This window comes from Trematomus bernacchii, unplaced genomic scaffold (genome assembly GCF_902827165.1).
Source record: "Trematomus bernacchii unplaced genomic scaffold, fTreBer1.1, whole genome shotgun sequence".
Lineage (NCBI taxonomy): Eukaryota > Metazoa > Chordata > Actinopteri > Perciformes > Nototheniidae > Trematomus > Trematomus bernacchii.
In genome coordinates, this window is record NW_022987531.1 from 3,974,010 (window position 1) to 3,996,198 (window position 22,189).

The 22,189-nt window shown below is 41.3% G+C and overlaps 1 protein-coding gene across 3 annotated transcripts in view; it reads left to right on the forward strand.

The window, feature by feature from the left end:
* LOC117475737 (stromal membrane-associated protein 1-like) overlaps window positions 1–22,189 on the forward strand; it is a 128,440-nt gene that overhangs the window by 86,845 nt on the left and 19,406 nt on the right. For all 3 annotated transcript variants that reach the window (XM_034122058.1, XM_034122068.1, XM_034122078.1), the window contains 2 exons: window positions 12,405–12,465; window positions 20,081–20,193. In XM_034122058.1, the coding sequence (XP_033977949.1) occupies window positions 12,405–12,465; window positions 20,081–20,193 (174 nt within the window). The remainder of the gene's footprint in view (window positions 1–12,404; window positions 12,466–20,080; window positions 20,194–22,189) is intronic.

Below are 22,189 nucleotides of genomic sequence, written 5' to 3' on the forward strand. Positions count from 1 at the left end.
CAAACTTTGTCTCTTGTTCCACACTTTCCACCCAATGCCTATAGGCACTAATTAGACATGTGTGTGTGTGTGTGGTGTGTGTGTGTGTGTGGTGTGTGTGTGTGTGTGTGTGTGTGTGTGTGTGTGTGTGTGTGTGTGTGTGTGTGTGTGTGTGTGTGTGTGTGTGTGTGTGTGTGTGTGTGTGTTGTGTGTGTGTGTGTGTGTGTGTGTGTGTGTGTGTGTGTGTGTGTGTGTGTGTGTGTGTGTTACTATCTGCATTGTGCATATATTTTATTTGGACCATTGGCTACATTATACTGATTGCCGTTTTCAAATTACTTCAGCTAACGTTACAAAACAACCGACGGCAGATCCATGCGGATTGATAAGTGCTGTTTCTCAATTCATCCTTAAGTAAAATCCATGTCGTACACTGTAAACACCCCCCCCCCCCCCCCCCCCCCCTTCCTGAAACGCCTCCATAGGACTCCTTTGTTCACTTCCGTAACATAGTGACATCACTATGTAACACTTGTGCTTCTATTCGCCAGCAATCCAACACATTGTTCATGATATCACAACTATCACAACAGTGCAGACTGGGCTCTGGTTTCAGACAGAGGGTGAAAAGAGGTGCGGCAGCACAGGCAGTATGAGAAGAATAAAGAGCTTTTTGAACATTAAAGCATGGAGACATGTCACAGTAGAGGCACAAAATACAAATATGAACCTGAAAATGACCATTATTGGGCCCCTTTAAGTTACATTACAATTGGTTTGGAATGTAAAGTGATAAATATAAGCAAATTGTAACACAAAATATTTTTTTTAAACAAGAGCTATGATTACACTTAACAAGTGTAGAGGCTTTTAGACATATTTCATCATGATAACTTGTAATTTGACTGGTATTGGCTTTTTTCACCGGAAAGATTCTAAAAACATAATCTTTTATGTTTACCATGAGTTAAATCTAATATTTATTTATGATGTACACAGTCATGGTTGAAGTGCAAACATGTGAAAAGAAACAGGACAAAAGAAAGGGGAGAAAAGGGACAGAGTGTACTCAACAGACACTAGAAAAACACACAGTGCTTTCAGGGAAGAAATAATCATCTCCCTAGTTGTCTTCACTCTCGTTTCGCCCATTCATCTCCATCTCTCCTTCATTTGTCCCTCCCTCCGCCTCCCTCTTTTTTCTAGCTCCTCGAGTGTCTATCGCAAACATCAAACACTAAATCACTGTCGTCTCGTTGGACTGCCGGCATATGTTGTCTTTTTCTTTTAGCCCATGAATAAATTATCAAAGGGAACAAGAGGCTGCTTTTCCTTCATGGAAAACACTGGAGCCTGCCTTTGTTGAAGATAGAAATAAGAGAGTGTGATTTTCTGTTCATTCAGTGCAGGCAGGGATTTGGGGAGTGTGTTATCGCTAGGTGCTCTGTACATCTGGACTGAGTTGGGCTCTCAAAGGTGCCCGAGATTGGGCAATAGCTAAAGCATATCTGAGGTCGATTAGTTTGAGCGGATGATGTGAAGGGCATCCAAAGGAGCAGCGTCCTGTGACTAATAACGTGACACACAAACACCACACACATAGAAAGTGGCGCTCTCTAGCATTCATAGGATCGATAGCGTAGCCACAAGACCAATCAATAAGGTGAATTTGCACAGCTAAAGAAAGAGTATTAAGCCTGTTTTCCAAGTAAACACAGCTACATACAAGACTCACAATCTCACCCACTAAATCAGTGTTTATCAAAGTGGGGGGCGCGCCCCCCCTGGGGGGCGCAGAGGCATGACAGGGAGGGCGCGAGAGACCAGGAGGAAAAATACTTATGACAACAACAACTTCTTCTCACCCGCACTAAGCCATGGCATTATATCACCCCCACCCTCATCCACCTACACTGGCTGCCGGTCAAGTCCCGGATTCACTACAAAACACTCCTCCTCACTTACAAGTCCCTCCATACCCTCGCCCCCCAGTACCTAACAGACCTCCTACATCCCTACACCCAGGGCTCGAGCTTAAGGACGTCCCGTCGTCCCGGGGCCGAAAGAAATAGGGTCGGGGAGGATAAAAAATAATTTTGGGACGAGAGTTAAAATAAAAATACCCTGCTAACTCTACTACGAACGGCAATGAAAATGAAACTGACTGCACGTTTTGTGTAGCATACAGTTATTAAACCTCCTTGTCAACATAAACACACACGGCACACGCACAAAACATTTAGCAACCTGCGAAATACACACACACATACACACACACACACACACACACACACACACACACACACACACACAGCTGTGACTGTGAATTCCTGGCCTGCAAATTCGTGGGTCTAGCTATGTACTGACTGAGTGTGTGTATTTCACGGGTTGAGTGATATACAATGGCATCCCGTGGAGGAATTCTGCAATTTTTTTACCGTTACATCACGAAAACGCACAGCAGAACCAGACCCTGGAGCGCCGGCCTCTTTATTTACTTAGGCCTACTCCTCTTCATCCCCTATGGGTAATAAGGCTGAGATGAGAACTCTCCATCGTATTTAGTCCTTAGCAATATGCTGCGCCTCTCCCCATACCGAGCCCCGGTATTAAACGGGCCCTGGGTCGGAATTATTAAAGACCGTGGTAACGTTAAGCTCCGACATTATCTGACTTTTTATCGGTACTGGAGACATTTAAAAAATATATTTCCTATGTATTATTATGGTTCATAAACATTATATTGCAGTTTTAGTTTCGCCAACTCCGTTTCTATGCAATAAGACTACAAAATGCGTCTATGATGTATTTTCGATCTTATTTTCGATCTTTCCAATCCAGAGATCTCTCTCTCCCGTCTGTGTGCGAGGGGGCGGGGCAGTTTGTAAAGGTCTCCTCACTGTGTTACAGACTGTCATCCTGGTTAGTGGTTACTCTGCGTTCTGTCTTCTGTCTTCAGGAGTGTTGGATTGTTTTGTTAATTGGATGGGGCGGATTCAATATTCGAGTAACTTTCTCGCTTGTGTGTTTTTTTAAATATATTTGGCCTTTGTTTCTGTGTTTGATTGATTTACTCAAATAAAAGGGTTGATGAATTATCATCTAATGATTTGTATGATGTTTTATTTATATTAAAGGTCACTTTGAATGATTTTAACTAATGATAATTAAACTTCGGGACGGTCCACATTAATTTCGGGACGGCTTAGATTGTATTTCGGGACGGTTCCGGGAGGATGGTGAAAAAGGTTAGTCGAGAGCCCTGCCTACACCCCCTCTCGGAGTCTGCGGTCCTCCGACACGGGCCTGCTCTCCATCCCCCGCTCACGCCTTCGTACTGTGGGTGACAGGGCGTTCAGTGTTGCGGCCCCCACCCTCTGGAATGCACTTCCTGCTGAGATCCGGAACGCTGCCTCACTGGACACCTTCAAATCCGCACTGAAAAGGCACCTGTTCACCCTGGCCTTCGGACCCTAGTCCTTTCCTGGTCCCCCGGCCTCCTTTATTTTATTTTTGTTTTGTTTGCTCCTCATTGTCTGTTTTGTTTTGTCTGTCCACCATGTACAGCGACCTTGGGTCCCTTGAAAGGCGCTTTATAAATTCAATTTATTATTATTATTATTATTATTATTATTAACAACAACAGAAATTATTGATTCGAAAATAATATGCTACAGTACAGTACAAGTACGTCTGGGTCTCTGTGTTCCATTCAAGCTCGGCTCTGTGTGTGTGTGGAACGAGCCATTTTGTGCGCGAGAGAGAGAGAGAGAGAGAGAGAGAGCGCACCGGTACCGGTGATCGTCGTTGTTAGCTTCTGGTGCTAGCGAGCTACGCTAATGGATATAAGGAGCTTTTTCACAACAAGGTGGAGGAGACTGACTCCTGTCAGACTGAGAGGCTCAGTGAACTAAAGGACTCTCTGAGTGTTTAGATAGTTAACTTTAGTCTAAGTTATCTCAGTGGGTCTCAAACGGTTTGGTCACGATTAATGTAAACAATTATTTCTGAGGCACACGTTTATATGATCATTATAGTTATAAAACAATAAGAGAATAAATGAAAAACAGGTATGAAATACTATATGACAGTAAAACAAGAATACAGTTTAAAAGGGGAGTGATTTGTAAAATATCCATAAAGAAAAAGTAAATCTGTTTACAGTTCTGCTTCAAATGGGTGTTGAGAGAGGTATCCATAGATCTCTTAATTTTGCTCTCAAAGTGCACCAGATTGATGCTTTTAACTTCAATATTTAAAAAAAATCTTCCCGGGGGAGCATGCCCCCAGACCCTCCTAGAGGAGGTGAGGACCCCCCTAGAGGGTATTAGGTCCACACACCACCTATAAAAATAGCACTTCTTACCCCTGCTTACACCTATATGCCGTGAGCTGATTATCGAGCCTTCATTGTAACAGTCGCGGGTACACTGTGTCTTTGCGTGGGGAGTGTTGCAGTAGAAAATTCCACTGTAGCGACCGGTACATTAATGGGAAAACCTAAATGTTTGAGCACCCTCTATGAAACGTCAAGCTACCCCACAGCACCCCCAAAAGAAATCTCTGGCACCGCCACTGAGCCTGCAACCCTGTTTTGAAGAAATGTGCAGTGCAACACAGGCTCATTGCAGCCACCTGTGATAAGACACACTTTTCTGCCAAATATCAGCATTTTCTTTCTTTTCATTTTTTTGCACAGATTGCAAAGTATTACAACTTATTGTTCTAGCAAAGGGATTGCACAATTGTTATGTATTAATTTTTTTGAGCACACAGACTTATGGAGCATTGTTTTATTATCAATGTTCTAGCAAAGGGATTTTTTTGAAAGGAATGCTCACATTCATATTGGTGTATTTTAATAAATGTTAACTTAGCCCATTACGTGCCTATTTGTGTTGGGGGGGCCCAACTTTTTTTTTTTCCAAAGCCTGACAGAAAAAGTTTGAGAACAACTGCACTAAATGCACAGATACACACGCAAACATGGTCCACCTCCCATCCCTCACACACCCATCAACACAAACCCATGTCCCCCACTATGATGCAGCAGTCTATATGCTACTGAGGCGGTGTTTACACGAGAACGAAACGGGTTGTATCTGCTACTTTTCTCTCGCGTATAGCCCGTTCGTTCACACGAGGCCGTAACGGAACCGCGGAAACGGACCCCACAAACGATAACGGGTCCCAAGGTGGATAGATCTGCAAACGGAACGCTCTGGGGGGCCAAACGGCTCAGTGTGTACGCCCTATACGATCATTTCCTGATAACGATGAAGCCACAGGGTGCGTTTCACTTCTCTTATTTTTCATTTCCTCGCTCCTCGGTCTCGGTATCACCGGAAGTTGTCTGCGCCATCTTGAGTATCCATCCTCCGGTGAAATCCTCAGACACTTACTGTGTATCGCTCACTGATTGGACAATGCAGCGCATGCACTGATCTGGCTGCTGTCAGACGAACGGACGGACGTCACGTGACGCTCCTGAGGAAACGACGTCCCATTGCTCTTAAAACTAATTTCCCTGCTTCTCGTGGTTTCCTTGCGTCTCACCATGCTTCCCTGGTGGGAGGGACTAGACGCAGGGAAACAACGCAAGTGAGGGACGCAAGGAATCCATTTAACCGAAGTGAAACACACCCATAGCCCCACCTCTGCTTCTCACTGCTGTAGCATGGTCAGTACAATCATTTTGGAATTTTTGATTTATGAAAGCCCCCCACTTTGAAAAACACTGTCCTAAACCAACTGTGTGTTTTCTCTGAATTAGTTTGAGAGTGTTTGTGTGAACATCAAATCCAGTTTGTAACGTGTGTCCTCTAGACAAGTTGGGCATCAGGTGTGTGTTCCCTGAATCAAAGCAGCTGCACTTCTGTGTGTTCTCTAAATCTACCAAGCAAATTCTCACATGAAGCCGGCTGCCACTTAAGCAACAAATAAGATTCACTTCTGAAAACAACCAACAAACGCCCTGTTTAAATTGCTGTGTGTGTGTGTGTGTGTGTGTGTGTGTGTGTGTGTGTGTGTGTGTGTGTGTGTGTGTGTGTGTGTGTGTGTGTGTGTGTGTGTGTGTGTGTGTGTGTGTGTGTGTGTGTGTGTGTGTGTGTGTGTGTGTGTGTGTGTGTGTGTGTGTGTGTGTGTGTGTATTGTGTGTATTGTGTGTGGTCTGTGTGTGTGTATTTTGATTTGATTAAGTATTCTGTCCCTGAACAGCACCGTCACGCATCAGCCGTCAGACCAAACCGTGACCTTCCTCAAACACTCGAGTGTGTGTTTGTGTCTCTGTGGATGCATAAATTCATAGTGTATGTGTGTGTTTTGGGGTTGTTTGCGGAAGATTGCATGCATTACCCACATTTGTGAGGGTTGTTGCAGTTGTGTGTGTGTGTGTGTGTGTGTGTGTGTGTGTGTGTGTGTGTGTGTGTGTGTGTGTGTGTGTGTGTGTGTGTGTGTGTGTGTGTGTGTGTGTGTGTGTGTGTGTGTGTGTGTGTGTGTGTGTGTGTGTGTGTGTGTGTGTGTGTGTGTGTGTGTGTGTGTGTGTGTGTGCGTGCGTGTGTGTGTGTGTGTGTGTGTGTGTGTGTGTGTGTGATTATATAACTGCTTGGCAGAGATGCTTGCAGGAGAGATTCTCTCTGTGACAAAACCCTTTGGATTGTGTGTGTGTGTCACGTTGTGTGACAGTGTCAGGCCACCAGCTGAGTGACAGATTGTGTTGAATGGTGCAGAACTGCAGCAGCCAGGCACACTAAACAGACTCCAACTTACTGCAGTGCTACGCACACACACACACACACACACACACACACACACACACACACACACACACTTTGTCGAGTAGAGCAGGGGACTACAGTATTGTATTGACATGCATTTTCAACACATTTCACTTAATTCACCATCCATTTCTTTGTATCTCCCTCCTTCCCTTTGTCACGCTCTCCTATTTTTCTTCTCTGCTTCCTCTGCTCTTCCTTCCCCATCGCTTCACATCCTCTTCTTTCCCCCAAATGCCTCCTGCCCTCCTCACTATTTTTCCTCTCCTGGCAGTTTGACCTCCTTATTTCCCCTTCCTCCCCGGTAAACACCTCTCTCTCTTCCAAGAAGGACAATATTTTTTAAAGGTTTTATTAAGTTTGGCTCCATTATAGAATAAAAAAAAAAATAGAATACAAATATTTACATAAACATAAAACAAGTTAAAGTAAAAATGTCCAATAACAAAAGATACAAAATACATATATTTATATATTTATATAAACATATTTTTTTATTTCATTTTTTTATCACCAGTAGCTTAACGCATCAGCATTTACACTTTGCAACACAGTAACAATAAGAGTTTGTATTAAGGATTGCATAACTTCCCTAAATCACATAAACAAAATGTTTTAAGTTAACAAAAAATAGATTAAACTATTTACATGAACATACAAAGTTTAGGTAACCATGTCCAATAAAAGAATAGATAAAATAGATATTCAGATCGATATCTTTTTTCTTTCCTTTTATTATCATCATAAATAGAAAAAAGACTTATGACTAGAATATAAATAACAATAAAATATGTATTTACTGAGTATTGTATATCATCTATCAGACAGAGTTGTACAGTAGTACTGCTCTCCTCCTCCTCCTCTGCTGCCCTGGCAGACCGGCCTGTCAGCTGTACCGTCTGTACTCATCTGTTTTCTGTCTCTCTCAATCATCTTCAGGTTTTTTTGACCTCATTCTACTCTCCTCTATTTCCTGTCCTCTGTATTTCTCCCTAACTCTGTCTCCCACTCTCCCTGCTTTCCAATTTGCAGTCATCATCTCACCTTCCACTCTATTTGTTTCCAGTCCCAGTAAGTGTTGTTTTCGTTGTTTGTTTTATCACCTCGCTCTGCCTCTCCTCAGAGGATAAGACGTTTGTTTCATCTGCCTCTCATACGGGTTAGGGAGGACAGTTGGTTTCTGTGTTGTTTAAGGCTGAGTGTCTTGGTGGATTGTCTTTGTACCAGGTTTTATCCTTTGTGCAGAAATAGTTGTTGAAGTGCTCCCCAGATTCTGAAATATATTAGTCAAGCTCAATTATACATAGTATGAGAGCTGGCATCTTCTGGTAGTGAAAAAAACTGTGTCAGAAAAAAGTATATTACTGTAGCACTAACAGATTATAAAATGCATGCTAGTTTGTTGTATAACGGAAGTGTTACGTTGTCGTTGTCATAGAAACAATTAAAGAGCACAGTTCCATGCCTTTCTGCCCGAAAAAGGCGCTATGTGTACACGGGCCCTAAATTGCTGGGGAGACAGTTAATTTGAATGGTCTGTGCCCTACAAAGGGTACAGCTATCACAATATCAGGTATAGATCACATGACCCCTTTTAACATTGCAATAAATCTCATTTAAACTTAGTTACATCCACACTCTCAAACATACCACAAAACAATCTCTTTAAATGCAGCAAAAACAATACAGTATATTGAATGATCTATTTATCAGTAAGTCCATCGTGTGTGAATGCATTTAACAGTTCCAGCCAGAAAAATAGTCCAAAATATATAATCCACATGGTCACTGTTCCAGGTTTTCTCAATAGCCACTGGAATGGGTCCCACTATAGTCATGTCCATATCCTGTTCTTTCCGTGTTAGATCAGTTCAACGAAAGACATCTTCATGCAAACAAATAAATCAAATCTATCTACTCAATATAAAGGCTAAACTGGCCCAAATATAATATTTAAACAAATGTAAGAGATGACACTGCATGTTTTGGCTGTTTCGAATGAGGGTTGAAATATGTTCAAAATCATATTTTTTCAGTCAAAGCCAGTTGTCATTAATCATACTTTTTAGTCATAGATTATTGGTTGTGGCAGATTTGTTGCAAATGTTTTGTTCTATTTACACTGTAGCTTGTCTCAAACTTGATATTTTACACTGTGGCACTCACGCATATCTTGTTAGCTTGCAATGAATCTGCAAGATCCCTGCAGTGATGTTGTTGCCTAGTACCCGTCATTCTCAACAACATGTGGCCTTGTTTATCTTTTTACAGAAATGTTGTTCTCATTTAAGCTTGTTCATTAGTGACCTTGGCATGATGCATGTTGTTATCTGGAAGACATATCATGTGAAATGTCTGTGCAGGAATGGCATTTAAATGTAGAGTAAAAACACTGGATTTATAAAGTGATTTTGTACTTTATCAGGCAAGTGTTCACTTTTTGCACATAATTCCCCCATTCATCCATGTGTTTCACATTAAAAGCCTAACAGCATCTTAAACGACAAAATGTCCCCTTTTTTGCAGGCTTTTATGTGGAACACTGAGAGAAAGTCTTTAGTTTAATTTGCATTAGTTTTAGTTTAAGATAATGATATTAGAATTACCACCTAATGGTTGTAAGCCTCTGAAGACTGGACAAGTTGCATTGTTACTGTATATCCATGTCTGTCCAAAATGACTTCACCTAATCATTACATCCAATTACATATTTGTGTGAAATTGTCCTGATTGGAATATGATTTTTTGAGTTATGGCCAAAAAACGCTCAGAATGAAAAGGGTTGAGTAGAGTAGGGTTTGTACTCAATTAGCCGTAAATGGAATTGATCATTGATCACTTTGTTGCTAATTAACTGCTGTGGACTTTGTATGGTAAAAGAAGATAAAAAGAGACAACCATTTTGTCTTGGCTTCAGTAGTCCAATGTGACAGCTGTTGGCTGATAGCTTTGTCTCGTGTGTGTTTGACTCAATCTAGAGTGACAGCGGACATCGACAGGTTTGTTTTCTTTGTGACTTTTATTCAAACTGGCATCACCTTCATTGCCAAAGACTCTATTCACCTCTTGGTTGGTGTGGTGGGGGGTTGTGGTTATCGATTGTTGGCCTCCATTCCAATTCCACTTCCTCTCCTTTTCAAACACAACTGAGCCTGACACCCAATCACAGTCTGCCGCAAGCCGCCTGTCAGCCGCATCACTTGATGTCATCCCAGATAACTAATGGAAAACCCAACACGTCTCCAAGCGTCTCAAGAATAATATTGGCAGCATGTCTGTCCAAATCTTTCTTAACATACAGTGGGGAATTTAAGCTTGTTACGCTGAGTGACATTTGGGATTTTTAAAATTGTTTCTTCTCTGTATGAAAGCAGCTGTGTGGGTTGTAGTATTGCAAGATCTCAATTGTGTTACACTGTGCATGGTCTAAAAGGTTTGTAATCAAAGGACTGGCATACCAAGGAATGTATTTTGGGCCGCTCTCTCTCAGCACAACATTTAACAGAAGTGTGAGCTTTTCTGAGGAGAATTGCTTATTGTGGTTGGACCAATATGAGTTTGGTTGATAATGACACATATATGTTTTTGTTTGAGAATTGGTCATTAAAGGAGCACTATTATGCGCATTTTCAAGTACATAATTGTATTTTGTGGCTTACACTGACATGTTTCTATGCTTTAATGTTCAAAAAGTTCTTTATTTGTCTCATACTGCCTGTGCTGCAGCACCTCTTTTCACCCTCTGTCTGAAACCAGAGCCCAGTCTGCTCTGATTGGTTAGCTGACCCGCTCTGTTGTGATTAGTCAAACGCTTAAAGATGTACCGCCCCTTAGCCAGTCATGTACAATGTGTTACTGTGATATGGAAGTAAACAAAGGAGTGCAAAGGAGGCGTTTCAGTCAGGAGGGGAGTGTGTGGGAGAGAAACGTTAGTCTTTGCAGGCCATTTACATGCACTAAAACATATACAACACACTACAGGAAAGGGAAAACCCCCCAAAAGCATTAAAGAGCTCTTCAATATTTAATGCTGCAGGTTTTCTATGGATACACGCATTTTTTATTTGATGATGGTTTCACTTTGAATCTTATAAGAAGCGTAAGGTTTAAGGTTAAGGATGAATATATATGCATAGAAAATCTCTATAAATATGAAAGATGTAGCTTGGTCAGAAAACGTCCTTTTTGTAGTTGGTTGGTTTTAATAAACACAATATCTCATAAAATCTGTTATTTAATGCAAAGCCCTAACCAAGTGTTTGCTGCTGTACATAAACGACCTTCCTGCTGCGACTCGTGCTGCAGTCCCAACACATCAATAGGCAACCAATGCATTCTTGATTAGGCGTGGACACGGTAATTGTTTTCATTGCCTTGGATTGGAACGACATTGAATTTAATGTGGTCCATCGATCTTTTGTTTCGGGGAAATTGGGTTTGTTACCAGCGTTGTACATCTCTCACGGCCCACGTATTAACCTTTTGTACCCTCGCTTCTCTCACCACATTTTTCTCTCCAGACTTGTCTCTCTTTATCTTGCCCCATCCTCTCTTCATTCTCCTGTCTCATTCTCCCACTCTTTGACTTCTTCATTTATATATCTTCCCTTCTGTTTTTCACTCTCTCCTTTTTCTTCCATTTTTGTTCCCTTCATTTTCTCCAATCATTTTCTTTCAATTGAATAACTCCTATTGCTCATTAAATCCATACTTGCCCAGGCGGTATATTACTAACAAATAACTGATAGTTGTAATCACCAAACACTTTTTATTTTTGTAGCTTTGAAGAAGGGAATTAATCAATATTGTTGTTGTTCTGATTTTGTTGTCTGTCAGCTAATTGATTTACTTAAAGAAAGCATTTAAAATGGTCAATCTTTCTGACTACTTACTAATACTCTTTCTAGTCTCTTTCATCGCCAAAAGCTCCATGTTCTTTGTACAGGGACATTTCTGTCAAGTTTTTAAATGAGCATATGACAAGAATAGATGTTTGAATTTCATACGAAAATTTGAAGTTTCGAGCCACTGTCATTGTGATAACACAAATTACACTATGGCGCCACCACATCTAAGTCATAATTGGTAACACTGCTTGATACTACCCTGAGGAGGTAGAGACCAAAACACAGCCTAAAGGGTTAGGTTGTAAAGAGTGTCAATAGTGGACTTACATTTATACTGTAGGTCGGACAGGAGTATTACTCCAAAATAATACCTCGTGGGGAGACTTTTTGATGACTTGTTCACCATATCAATATACCGCGTTATAGACTGTTCAAACAAGGTCCCTTTAAAAAATTAAAATAAACTGTCGAATTAAAGTATCATTGTTCAGATTATGATGGTTTCAAAAGAAAGAACCAGTGATGAAGGCGCAGACTCAAGTGTGACTTTTTGGTTTGCTTGGTTTTTTTACGTTTCTCTTCTTGTGCACTGATTTTCTTAAGCTGAACAGCCGAGAGTGATTTCTCACACTGACGGGCTCCTCAGCTGCTCAACATATCAGTCGGTGGGGGTACTGGACACCCTTAAACTAAAGCGACATTGACCGGGATCCTACTGTTAGATTTGTGTGTCAGGTTCTTGAGACATATGACCATTTATTTGTAACTTTGTCTTTCTCTTTCTCTTTGTCTTTCCCTGCAGTCAGAGAACCGAGCCAGTCCAAAGGAGAGCGCAGAGCCAGCTGTGGACCTGCTGGGCCTGGGTAAGACATTACCAACCTTCTACCAATGCAAAATATACAGAAACACCCTCGGACAATATAATAACTTGTAAAACTGTATTCACACAACTGCCTCACATGCCAGTTTCTTTTTATAAAACGATATGTGCTGGATGATGTAATAACATTTGTAGTTTGATATTGCAACAATTGACATTAAAAGGGAAAGGATCAATGTTGTCAGACTTTATTTTAGTCATGTACAGAGATCTTTTGATGCACTTCAGTTACTTATTATACCATCTGGCAGTTAATACATCAATGGTGGCTTCAGGCCAACATGTCTGACACAACTGTGAGCAGAATACTGTTGGATCCACAAAATAGTCTATTAATGTAGTTCACTATTTAATTAGAATTTATGAGAATTCCAAATAAGAAAAGAAAACTAAAATTCTCCTTTTATATCTGAAACACACATGATGGTGTTTCACAACCCGTCATACTCACTTGAGGATAAAATGTTGCCTTTTTGAAAAACCAATGCAATGATCCATTTCTGAATTTGGGAACATTTCAATAAGTTTAAAGATAAAAAGTAACATTTTAGAGGATCATTGTAGAAAATATGTTGTCAGCTTGGCTTAATTGGAATGGCTTGATAAGACATGTCTGTCAGCAATTGCCATCTCAAAAGCGTACTGAGTAAAACCAAGCTATAGCACTAGCAAGGTGGTTCGAAGGAGGGAAGAAATTATGCTCAATCGCTTTGTGTGGCGTTAGATCTTAAATCTACAGAAAATAAGGAAAAATAAGTAAGTATTTGTATTTGTTTTCTGGTGTCTAGACTAAACTTTTAAAGTAGAGAAGACCATGGTTTGTTTTAAGCATACTCCATAAAAACTATGCCTTTTAAAATATACACCATCTGGCTAATGTTAATTTGTAATGACATTTATCATTGGCATCATATTCTTGTAGCTCTCCAATTCTTACACTGCATGTTTCTACTGAACTCGACTCGCCATTTTTGGTCTTCTATTAGCAAAAGTTGTGGCCTGTAACTAGAATTATTTTGTTACCACCTCAGTCTCTAGAGTCAAATCCAGATGATACTTAAAGGTGAAGTTATTCTACTGCAGACCACTGACTGGTCAAAAAGAATTGCCACCAGTGTGATACGAATAGCCTTCAAAAATCAGCCATTTCTTCTGGCACACCATGGTGATCAGTTGAGAATCCCGCCTACTCTAAAGGAGAACGATCTACAGTGGTTAGTTTAGTCGAGTTGAGCCAAACCCAGCAGTGGAAATTAGGCATTACTTCAAGTTTGGTGATATTGAACAATCATGCTATTACTAAAAACACCCTAAACTGAAAAGGACATTGCGTGCTGGTGTTGGTTAACCTTAGTGGATTAGGGTTAGGGTTACAGAGAAAACACAGCAAGTCATGGTTGGCTCAGGGTTGTAACCATCAATGTGTAGTTGCACCTTATCTCCCAATACAGGTCTATACTTTATCTATTGTTTTATTTAGACTATGCTGAGTTTAAGCTGCACTGACAGTAGAAAAAGAGCCATTGGATGCAACATTGATAAAACATTCCCGAGTGTGAAAGCCCTGCTATAAATAACTAATGCTACACACCTTCCAGCCACGTCGAGTGGATGAGATTTCACACATAATCAATAAGTCAAACACGTGGCAGTACGCCTTCAGCACTCACACTTCCCCCCCGTCTCTCCATCCATCTCTTCTCCGGTTACATTACTCCCGCTGCGATCAAAGATCTGCTTTAGTTTCTGTATCAACAATTTTTCTTCATTTAAATTCAATTTAGCAGGCTCTGCTCAAACGAAAGTGGAAAGAATATTGCGAGACCAATTATCTTTCCATCCATGCTCTGTCTGCTTCGTATGCCAAACAATATTAGCTTTTTTCAAATATTATTAGTAATGCTTTTTTTTTTTATACATAAGAAAAACACTTCACACTTGTTTTTTTTTTCAGGTGTTGTTGGATAGCTTTGGAGTCCCGCTATGATAAATGCTTTCTCAAAATAGCTCTCTTCAGGAGCCACTGAATCAATTTCAGAAACGTTTGTAGATGGAGCTGGCTGTTCTTCCTGTCTTCACCTTTACCGTGGTCTTTCCCTGCAGTAATGGTCCTGATGAGCTGAATTAACACTTGTGTTCAGACAGAATAATCAGGATTCTTCCTCAATGTTGTCTAATCTAATTAACTGTCCTTGTGTTGTACCTGTCTTAACCTCTAGTCAAATGTGTCTCTCAGTATTGTTAATTGGGAGAAGGGCTACTTATATTAAAGGGACCCGGGATGAGGCATTTTTTTTTCCTGCTTGTTTCCATTCAATAAATGTTTTGTCCGAACCTTTAAAATATGCATGATCAGACATATCGATTTTTTGCCAAAGGCCTCTGGCTTCTGTACTCCAGACAGAGATAAATATGGCGGAAGAAAAAGTTAGCTGCATCATTAGCAAATCTGGTTATCTAAAATAAAGAATTAGCATTTCAGCCTCAAGTCAACGTTTTTTCAACATGTTTTGGTTAAATGCCTGAAATAAGATCTGTGGTTCACACTAACAACTCTTTGGAGTCAGGCTCACCTGAGCTCTCTGGACATGTAATGATTTCCCTTCACTGCGTTGTCCCAGAGAAGCAATATTCTGCAGGTTCTGAAAGTTCCCCGTGTTCATAGAACCAAACTTGGTGACTTCATCACCCACTCTCGGCCAAGCTTTATTTCAATTTTTGTTCTACAACATAAAATATGTTAGTAACCCCACTCGTAAATGTCCGAAGCTTCTACAGTATGTGTCTTAAAAACAATGGTTGCTTACAAGGGGCAAAATGAGACTACTTAATGTCATCATGCAGAACACGAGTCCCCCTTTAGCTTAGCGGTGGTGACAAGAAGTCAGGTGACTGTGATGTTTATGGCCTGACATCAGCTTTTTACTTCTGCCGATTCCATTTACGCTTCAACAAACCTTAAACAAACATGAAGTGTGCAATATTATGTCATCTTATGTAATGAGAGCCTGGGCTTTTTGGGCCACTGGTGGTCTCCATGGCAGTTCCTCCTGTCTCTGTTACCAAACGTGTTGTTACCAAAGCAAATGTTGAATATTTGTGTCTGTTGTTTTGTATTTGTTGTGCATTTTGATTAAATCATTCTTCAACTCTGAGAAGTATGGCAGCAGCAACATCACTATAGAAACTATTAAAACATGTTCTACCATTTCAATGATTGGGAGATCATTCTCACATTTATTAAAAACATATATTCACATGCAGTTAATCAGGTCAAGATGTACCCCTTGTGCCTTAATGTGACAGCCTCCCACTGCTAAATGGTTGTGTGTGTAGGCAAAAGGGGGTGGGGGTGATTATAAAGGCCCCTACACACCAGGCAGTCACCCACTATCCTGGACTGTAAGGGTTTCCATGGTGAAGTTGAGAGTGCTCTAAGGAAACAGCTATATCCCCGTAATAAAGGACGGTGGGCTCATTGCCCGAAATGGCAGTGATGATAATGATGGGCTCTTTTCTCCCTGTGGCTCATTTCCATGGCAATGGGTGAATGAGTTTTTGTTGAAGAGGGGGGCGTTGAGAATAGAAGGGTATTCAATGTATATGGAACCCTTTTTTTCTCCTTCTCTTTGAATATGTGACTTACACCTGTCATTCTTGTTAGCCTCTAATATGCATGATCATACCAGGCTCTGATCTTCAAGCAGCAATTTACAAATGCATTTTCAAAGTAAAAGCCAAGGTCATAAAGGACATTAAGGTCAAGTTAACTCATTTATTCAAACTGGCCAATTTCAGAAATGTGCCTCAGGATTTGATGGCTAGAGAGCGGGATGAAGAAGATCCTTTCCAAGTAATTCTTTGAAAACTGGTTCTAATAAGTAAGATGAAAATGTAATGGTTTTAAAAGGATGTCGAATTATCTTCCCAGCCTTCTAGCAGTAAATGCCTTTCCTTTTACTCTGCTGTCCCACTCATGGTGCTCAGTCTTGTTCACACTTTAAAAGGGCTAAATTATGGATGTTTCATCGCTGTGGTTATATAAATGACCTCTGCTGCTCGCTGGCTCTTAGCCACACACACAATTCACTCTTTCTTCCCTTTCACACACTCTCTCTCCTCCCCCCTTCTGCCTCTCCGTCACACTCCTTTTCTCTCTCTGTGTGGTGACTGTACATGATGTACTGGGGGTGTCCTCTCATGCACCATGGTGAGGGGTCTCTCTCTGGCACTCCCAACCTCCATCCATACAGGGAGGCATTGTCAGGAAATATTGGCTTCTCTCGTGTCAATTGTTTTATGTGCAGGGTAGTATGATAAACTTCCACACGTTGTTAGCAATGAGACAAAACTATACGGTTATTTTTAGGAATATGTTAAGTTTAAAATAAGTATGTTGGTATCATAATGAACAAATTCCTGTTTCCTGGTAGTGTTTGTTTGACCCACCCATCCACTGTGACATCCTCTTACAGAAGTGCAGAAATGAGTCCTTAACCCGGAAATGAGTTAGCATTTTAGCTCTCCCTGGTTTCACTGTCTCAAAGTCATGTGGAATGAGTATTTGGTTAGATTCCCAAAAAAAGGTCTGTAGTTTATACTAGCTCATGAGATTTTCCCGTTTGTTCTACGACATAGAATACCTCAGTAAATAACCCCAACTCCTGAAGCTGAAATGTCTGTGAGAGAAATGATTGTACGAAATGTCGCCACACTGGACAAGAGTCTGCCTTTAGCTCAGCTGTGTTGACGTGAAGTCATACAATTATCAATTTGCCGTTTATAGCACGTTAGCTTTTTACTTCTGGCGATTGCATTTATGCTTCAACTAAAATAAAGGTAGTGTTAATATGTGGAGATTATCCTGCTGGACAAAAAGTGTATGACTCATTAATGTGTGTTTGCCACACACTTGTTTTCTGAAATATTCTGAAATCCCGCTGGCTTTTAGACTTCAGGGTTGGCCTACAGAAAGACATCATCACTGCACCACTCTATAACTACTGCCACCAGGGGCAGCACTGCAAATACATAACTGATGCTACAGGGGCAGGTGGAGGGTCATAGTTTGATACATAGGGCCACTGACCATGCTGCCGCATTTAACAAGGTAACAGGATTTAACCAGTGGCGAACCGTGTCTATCACAACTGGACCTTCTGTAGACACCCCCCCGGCATTATAATGTCCGTCTTTTCACTGAATTGTCGTCTTGAAAAGGGTACTCACAACAATTCGGCAACATCTTCATCTTCACCTGTTGCACTTGCCATTTCAACGTTAAAAACAATAAAACGGCATGAATTGCTTCGTCGCATTCATCTAGATCCTCTGTCTCGAGCCAGTGAACTAGCGGGCCTTCTAGAGTACCCTGGAACCGAGGGGAACTCTGAAAGAATACGCCCTTTGGCTACAAATCAATATATGATTGGTTGATCAAACTGTCAGTCCAAATGTACGCTCTCATTCAGTGCAACGGCCAGGGCATTCTATCAAGGATATAGAATACCTTGGTTGAAGGATATTCTACCCAGAGACCCAGGACAAGATCTGATTGGTTGCTTTCTTTTCTAACACAAAACCACTGAAATGCGTAGTGCATGGGCCGAGAAGGACAAACAAATCAACGTAACACTGTAATATTACAGATCAACAACACAGATACGATTCACATTTATTCATTTTATATACATTTTATTTACATAATTAAATCGATTTTTTGTTTGTTTTATCTGAGTGTTACAGGGTATTCTCTGAATACCTTGAAGGCCCTGACGGTTCGCCACTGGATTTAACAAGATTCTGTACTAAATGATGCTATAGTTTAAACTGCATACTAAGATCAGCTCTACCTTTATTTAACCTATGTGTTTGAAAAAAGACAACACACCAGTAAGGACACTAGTCTTTGTCTTCTGGAAGGTAACAATAAGGCTCTTACATTGCTGATAAGTAGCTGACTGCAGATAGCTTTGTCTCTCTTCTTCCAGTCGTCACTCTAAGCTAGGTTTTCAGAGGGATTTTGATTGGTCTTCTCATCTTTGAAAAGGAAAATAAAAGCTACAAACTTTGTATTGACTTTTAAAAGTGATGTATATTCAGGTATTCTAATACAAAAGATAGTTAATATGGCAATCAGTTAAATCAACAAATTCCTATAATATAATATTTAATTGTAAAATGACTGTATGGTATCAGAACTTCAGGTACATTTGACATGTATTATATCACTGGTCATATATTCTATGGTCCATGGTCACTTGAGACATTTAACACAATTGCTTTCTCTAGCAGGAATTTTGGCATGTAAAAATGGCAAAATGGAAAGTTGTTAATAATGATATTAATCATACCTTTATTACATTTGTTTTGTTTGAGTAAACAATGGAAGTGAGCCAGCAGAGACAATAGACCTACAAAAAAAATAAAAATATGGAACAGATACAAATAATGGTGGTAGCTGCATTACATTTTATGCACCAGGAATCCATGTCAGTGGGTCACCATGCGCAGCAGGGCCCTGGAACTGGCACACCTACATGGAAAGTAGACATTAATCATTCAGTCAGACAACTCACGTGTTTCTTAATATGTTTATTAGAAGCAGCATATAGTTTGAGTTTGGCGTCTAGGCTCGGGCCTCATCACTCCACAGATTTACAAAGAACATTGAGTGATGATTAGATAACTATCCCCCGAGCCTACAGGTGGAAGCTGGGGTGGTGGTGGGGCAGGCAAGCAGCCGCAACATGAAACACAGCAGCAGCAACATGAACGTAGCAATAGCAAGTGAACACAGCAGTGGCAGCAGCAGCATTAAGGAGGCAGAGGCAGGAAGACCTGGCAGCTTAAATAGAGCAGCATGTTTAGGAGAATGTGTTGGTTGATTGTAAGAGGGACGAGGTGCGTCACGTGTTAATGTATGATTGGTGCTCGAGTTGAGTTGCTCGCAGGCTTCGCCCCATTTATTATTAATTACACCTGGGCTCTGTGCTACAACTTTAATCTCAAAATGCCTGTTGTTTCACCTAATTGTGTCTTTTTAGAGTTGTAGAATATCAGACTCCCCAACCTTACATTTAATGAAAGCACCCAAAAATAAACCAGCTCTGTGACACAGTATCAAATATATTTGTAATTAAACACCATTTCTTTTCAAGGGCAAATGAAAAGCTGAAATGAATTAATTTCCCGGGTAAAGCTCGGTAGTGAAGGAGTTCAATAGTCATAATTTTCTTGAGGATACTCCAATTAACAAGCATAGTAATTGAAAATTAAGAAATGCTTAATTCCATAGGCATGTAGAGGTCAGATTGTCAGTGACGTCACTTTTACTGGGTTTCTGTCTTTATTTATGTCCCATTAATATATCTAATGGTTCAGTACAAGTCATATTGTTTTGATTAAAACAAAGTCTGTTAATGTTGGATTAATGTTCTAAATGTGGTTGAATATACTGTATAGTACCTCATCACCAGTTCTATTTTGTAGCTCTTCATAGGCTTTCAATAATATTGCATGATTCCTAAAAAGCCAGGTTTACAGTATATGGTGAGCTTCTTGGGAACAGATTATTAATCTGTTTCTATCTCTGTCAGATCCTCCAGAGGGTGGTGGGAATGGCTCGGGTGGTGCTTCACCAATCAACAAGGACCTGGACATCTTTGGACCAATGGTGTCCAACCCTCTCCCCTCCAACAACACGCAGCAGGTAACAAACACCCACACACACAAAAACACACACACACAGAGTGGCAGGCTCTTTCATCGTCTGCTTATCACCACAGGCAGACCACAGCACAGGGAGTCTGACTCCCCTGATGCAAACACACACACACACACACACACACACACACACACACACACACACACACACGCACACGCACACGCACACACACGCACACGCACACACACAAACAAACAAAGGCATATCCTTTCTACGTGGATACACACACTCTCTGGGGTTCAGATCACTTTCATAGACCCTCATTTATAGAAATAATTTCACCAATGTCCCTCAAGACAGAAAGAGAGACAAAAAAATGAATAATGGTCAACAATGAGTGGTGGAAATGAACTGTTATAGTAATCATTTTAGTTTAAAAATATATCAAGAATAATGTATTTAACTAAATGTGTCTGATACTTCTTTAACGTAACCATTCCAATAAATATAACCCAAATGAATAAACTGGTTTGGGAAATGTTAGTATTTAGTGCCTCTACTGCAAGCGGGAAACTCTGGGGCAGAGCCGGGAGGCCAATAAGGAAGTGCCTCAAACTGCAGTTCATCTAGTGGCCAGTAGGAGCAGTCTGCAAAAGGGAGCAATTTCCATAGACCCCCATGTTAAAATGCCCAACTTTACAGCAGAAATAAACATGTTTACATCGTGGTTCAAAAAACCATATTCTCTGTATAGTTAGATTCACCCTTCATGACTATGGATTGGGGGGTGAATCTTTTCTCAACTAATTTGTTTAATTAATATTCAGTCTTAAAGTTATGCATAAATTAGGGCGTGGTCACATTGAGTGACAGCTCTGTCCAGTGACTGCTGCTGTAAGCTTCTTGTCTCTCTGCTAGCAGCTCCGTGATGCTACAGGGACTCTGCTCAGCTCATCGGCGGAACTTAACTTGAACTCGGCCGTGTTTGTTTGTTCTTCATGCTTATATCGGACTATTGTGACTCGCTCTGCGGTTAAAACAAACGGTGCATGAATGCGGTTTTGCGGTAAGTGAAATTCGAGTACTTTATTTATGTGTTTATGATTTTAATCAGCTACGTAATAAATGTTAAGGCTTGGGTTTGCGCACCATGTTTCCCGGGTCCCTAAGGAGCATGGGAAAACATAAGTGCATTATGTCCAGTGGGGGGTCAGATACAGCCTACTGACCCACAGCCCCCCCCCTCACCAGTCCTGTGTTGCTCCTTGTCCCCAGTATGGGGTGGAAGACTAAAGCCGTCTAACTGTATAGCCCTCGACCTGAACTAACTCCTTAGGTTCTTGGGAACAAAGGAGGGGTTCGGTCTGAGTGTCGCCCCCGCATCTGCCCATTCTCTGGACCGCTGAAGCGCTGTGGCCACACATTTGCTGAACGTGCGTGGGGACAGGGAGTAGCCGAACGATAGTCTGTTGTACTCGTAGGCTATCCCCTGGAAGGCAAAACGCAAATACTTCCTGTGTTTTGGCTTTCTACCAATTTCGACATGAAAGTAAGCGTCCCTCAGGTCGATGGTTTGTGAACCAATCACCCGGCTGTACCAGTTCCAGTGACTGTAGGAATCCCAACCACTTCGTCTTGTAACAGGCTGTGGTGGATCCCGCCCTTGCTGCCTGGATAGTCTGTATAACTTTGTCAGACAGTCCACCCCTTCTCAGCCAGTCCCTCTCAGGAGCCAAGCCTGGAGAGGTTGGCCCAGAGTGGGTAACACCCCTAATGCACCCGCTTCCTGAGACAGCGCCCCCGGAACTGTCCAGGGCTGGCCCACCATCATCTGTGTCATTTCTGTGTACCACGGTGCCGAGCGGCGACCTGGGGCTACCAGAATGACCGACAACTGTTCTCGTCTCACCCCCTCCAGGAGTGGGGCATGAGACGCAGCGGTGGAAAGGCGTAGAGCATGCAAATAGGATAGCCAGAATGTGGGGGGCCTTTAGAGAAAAAAACATTCTCTGAGGCCCACAACCACAGGTTTTCCGCTGCG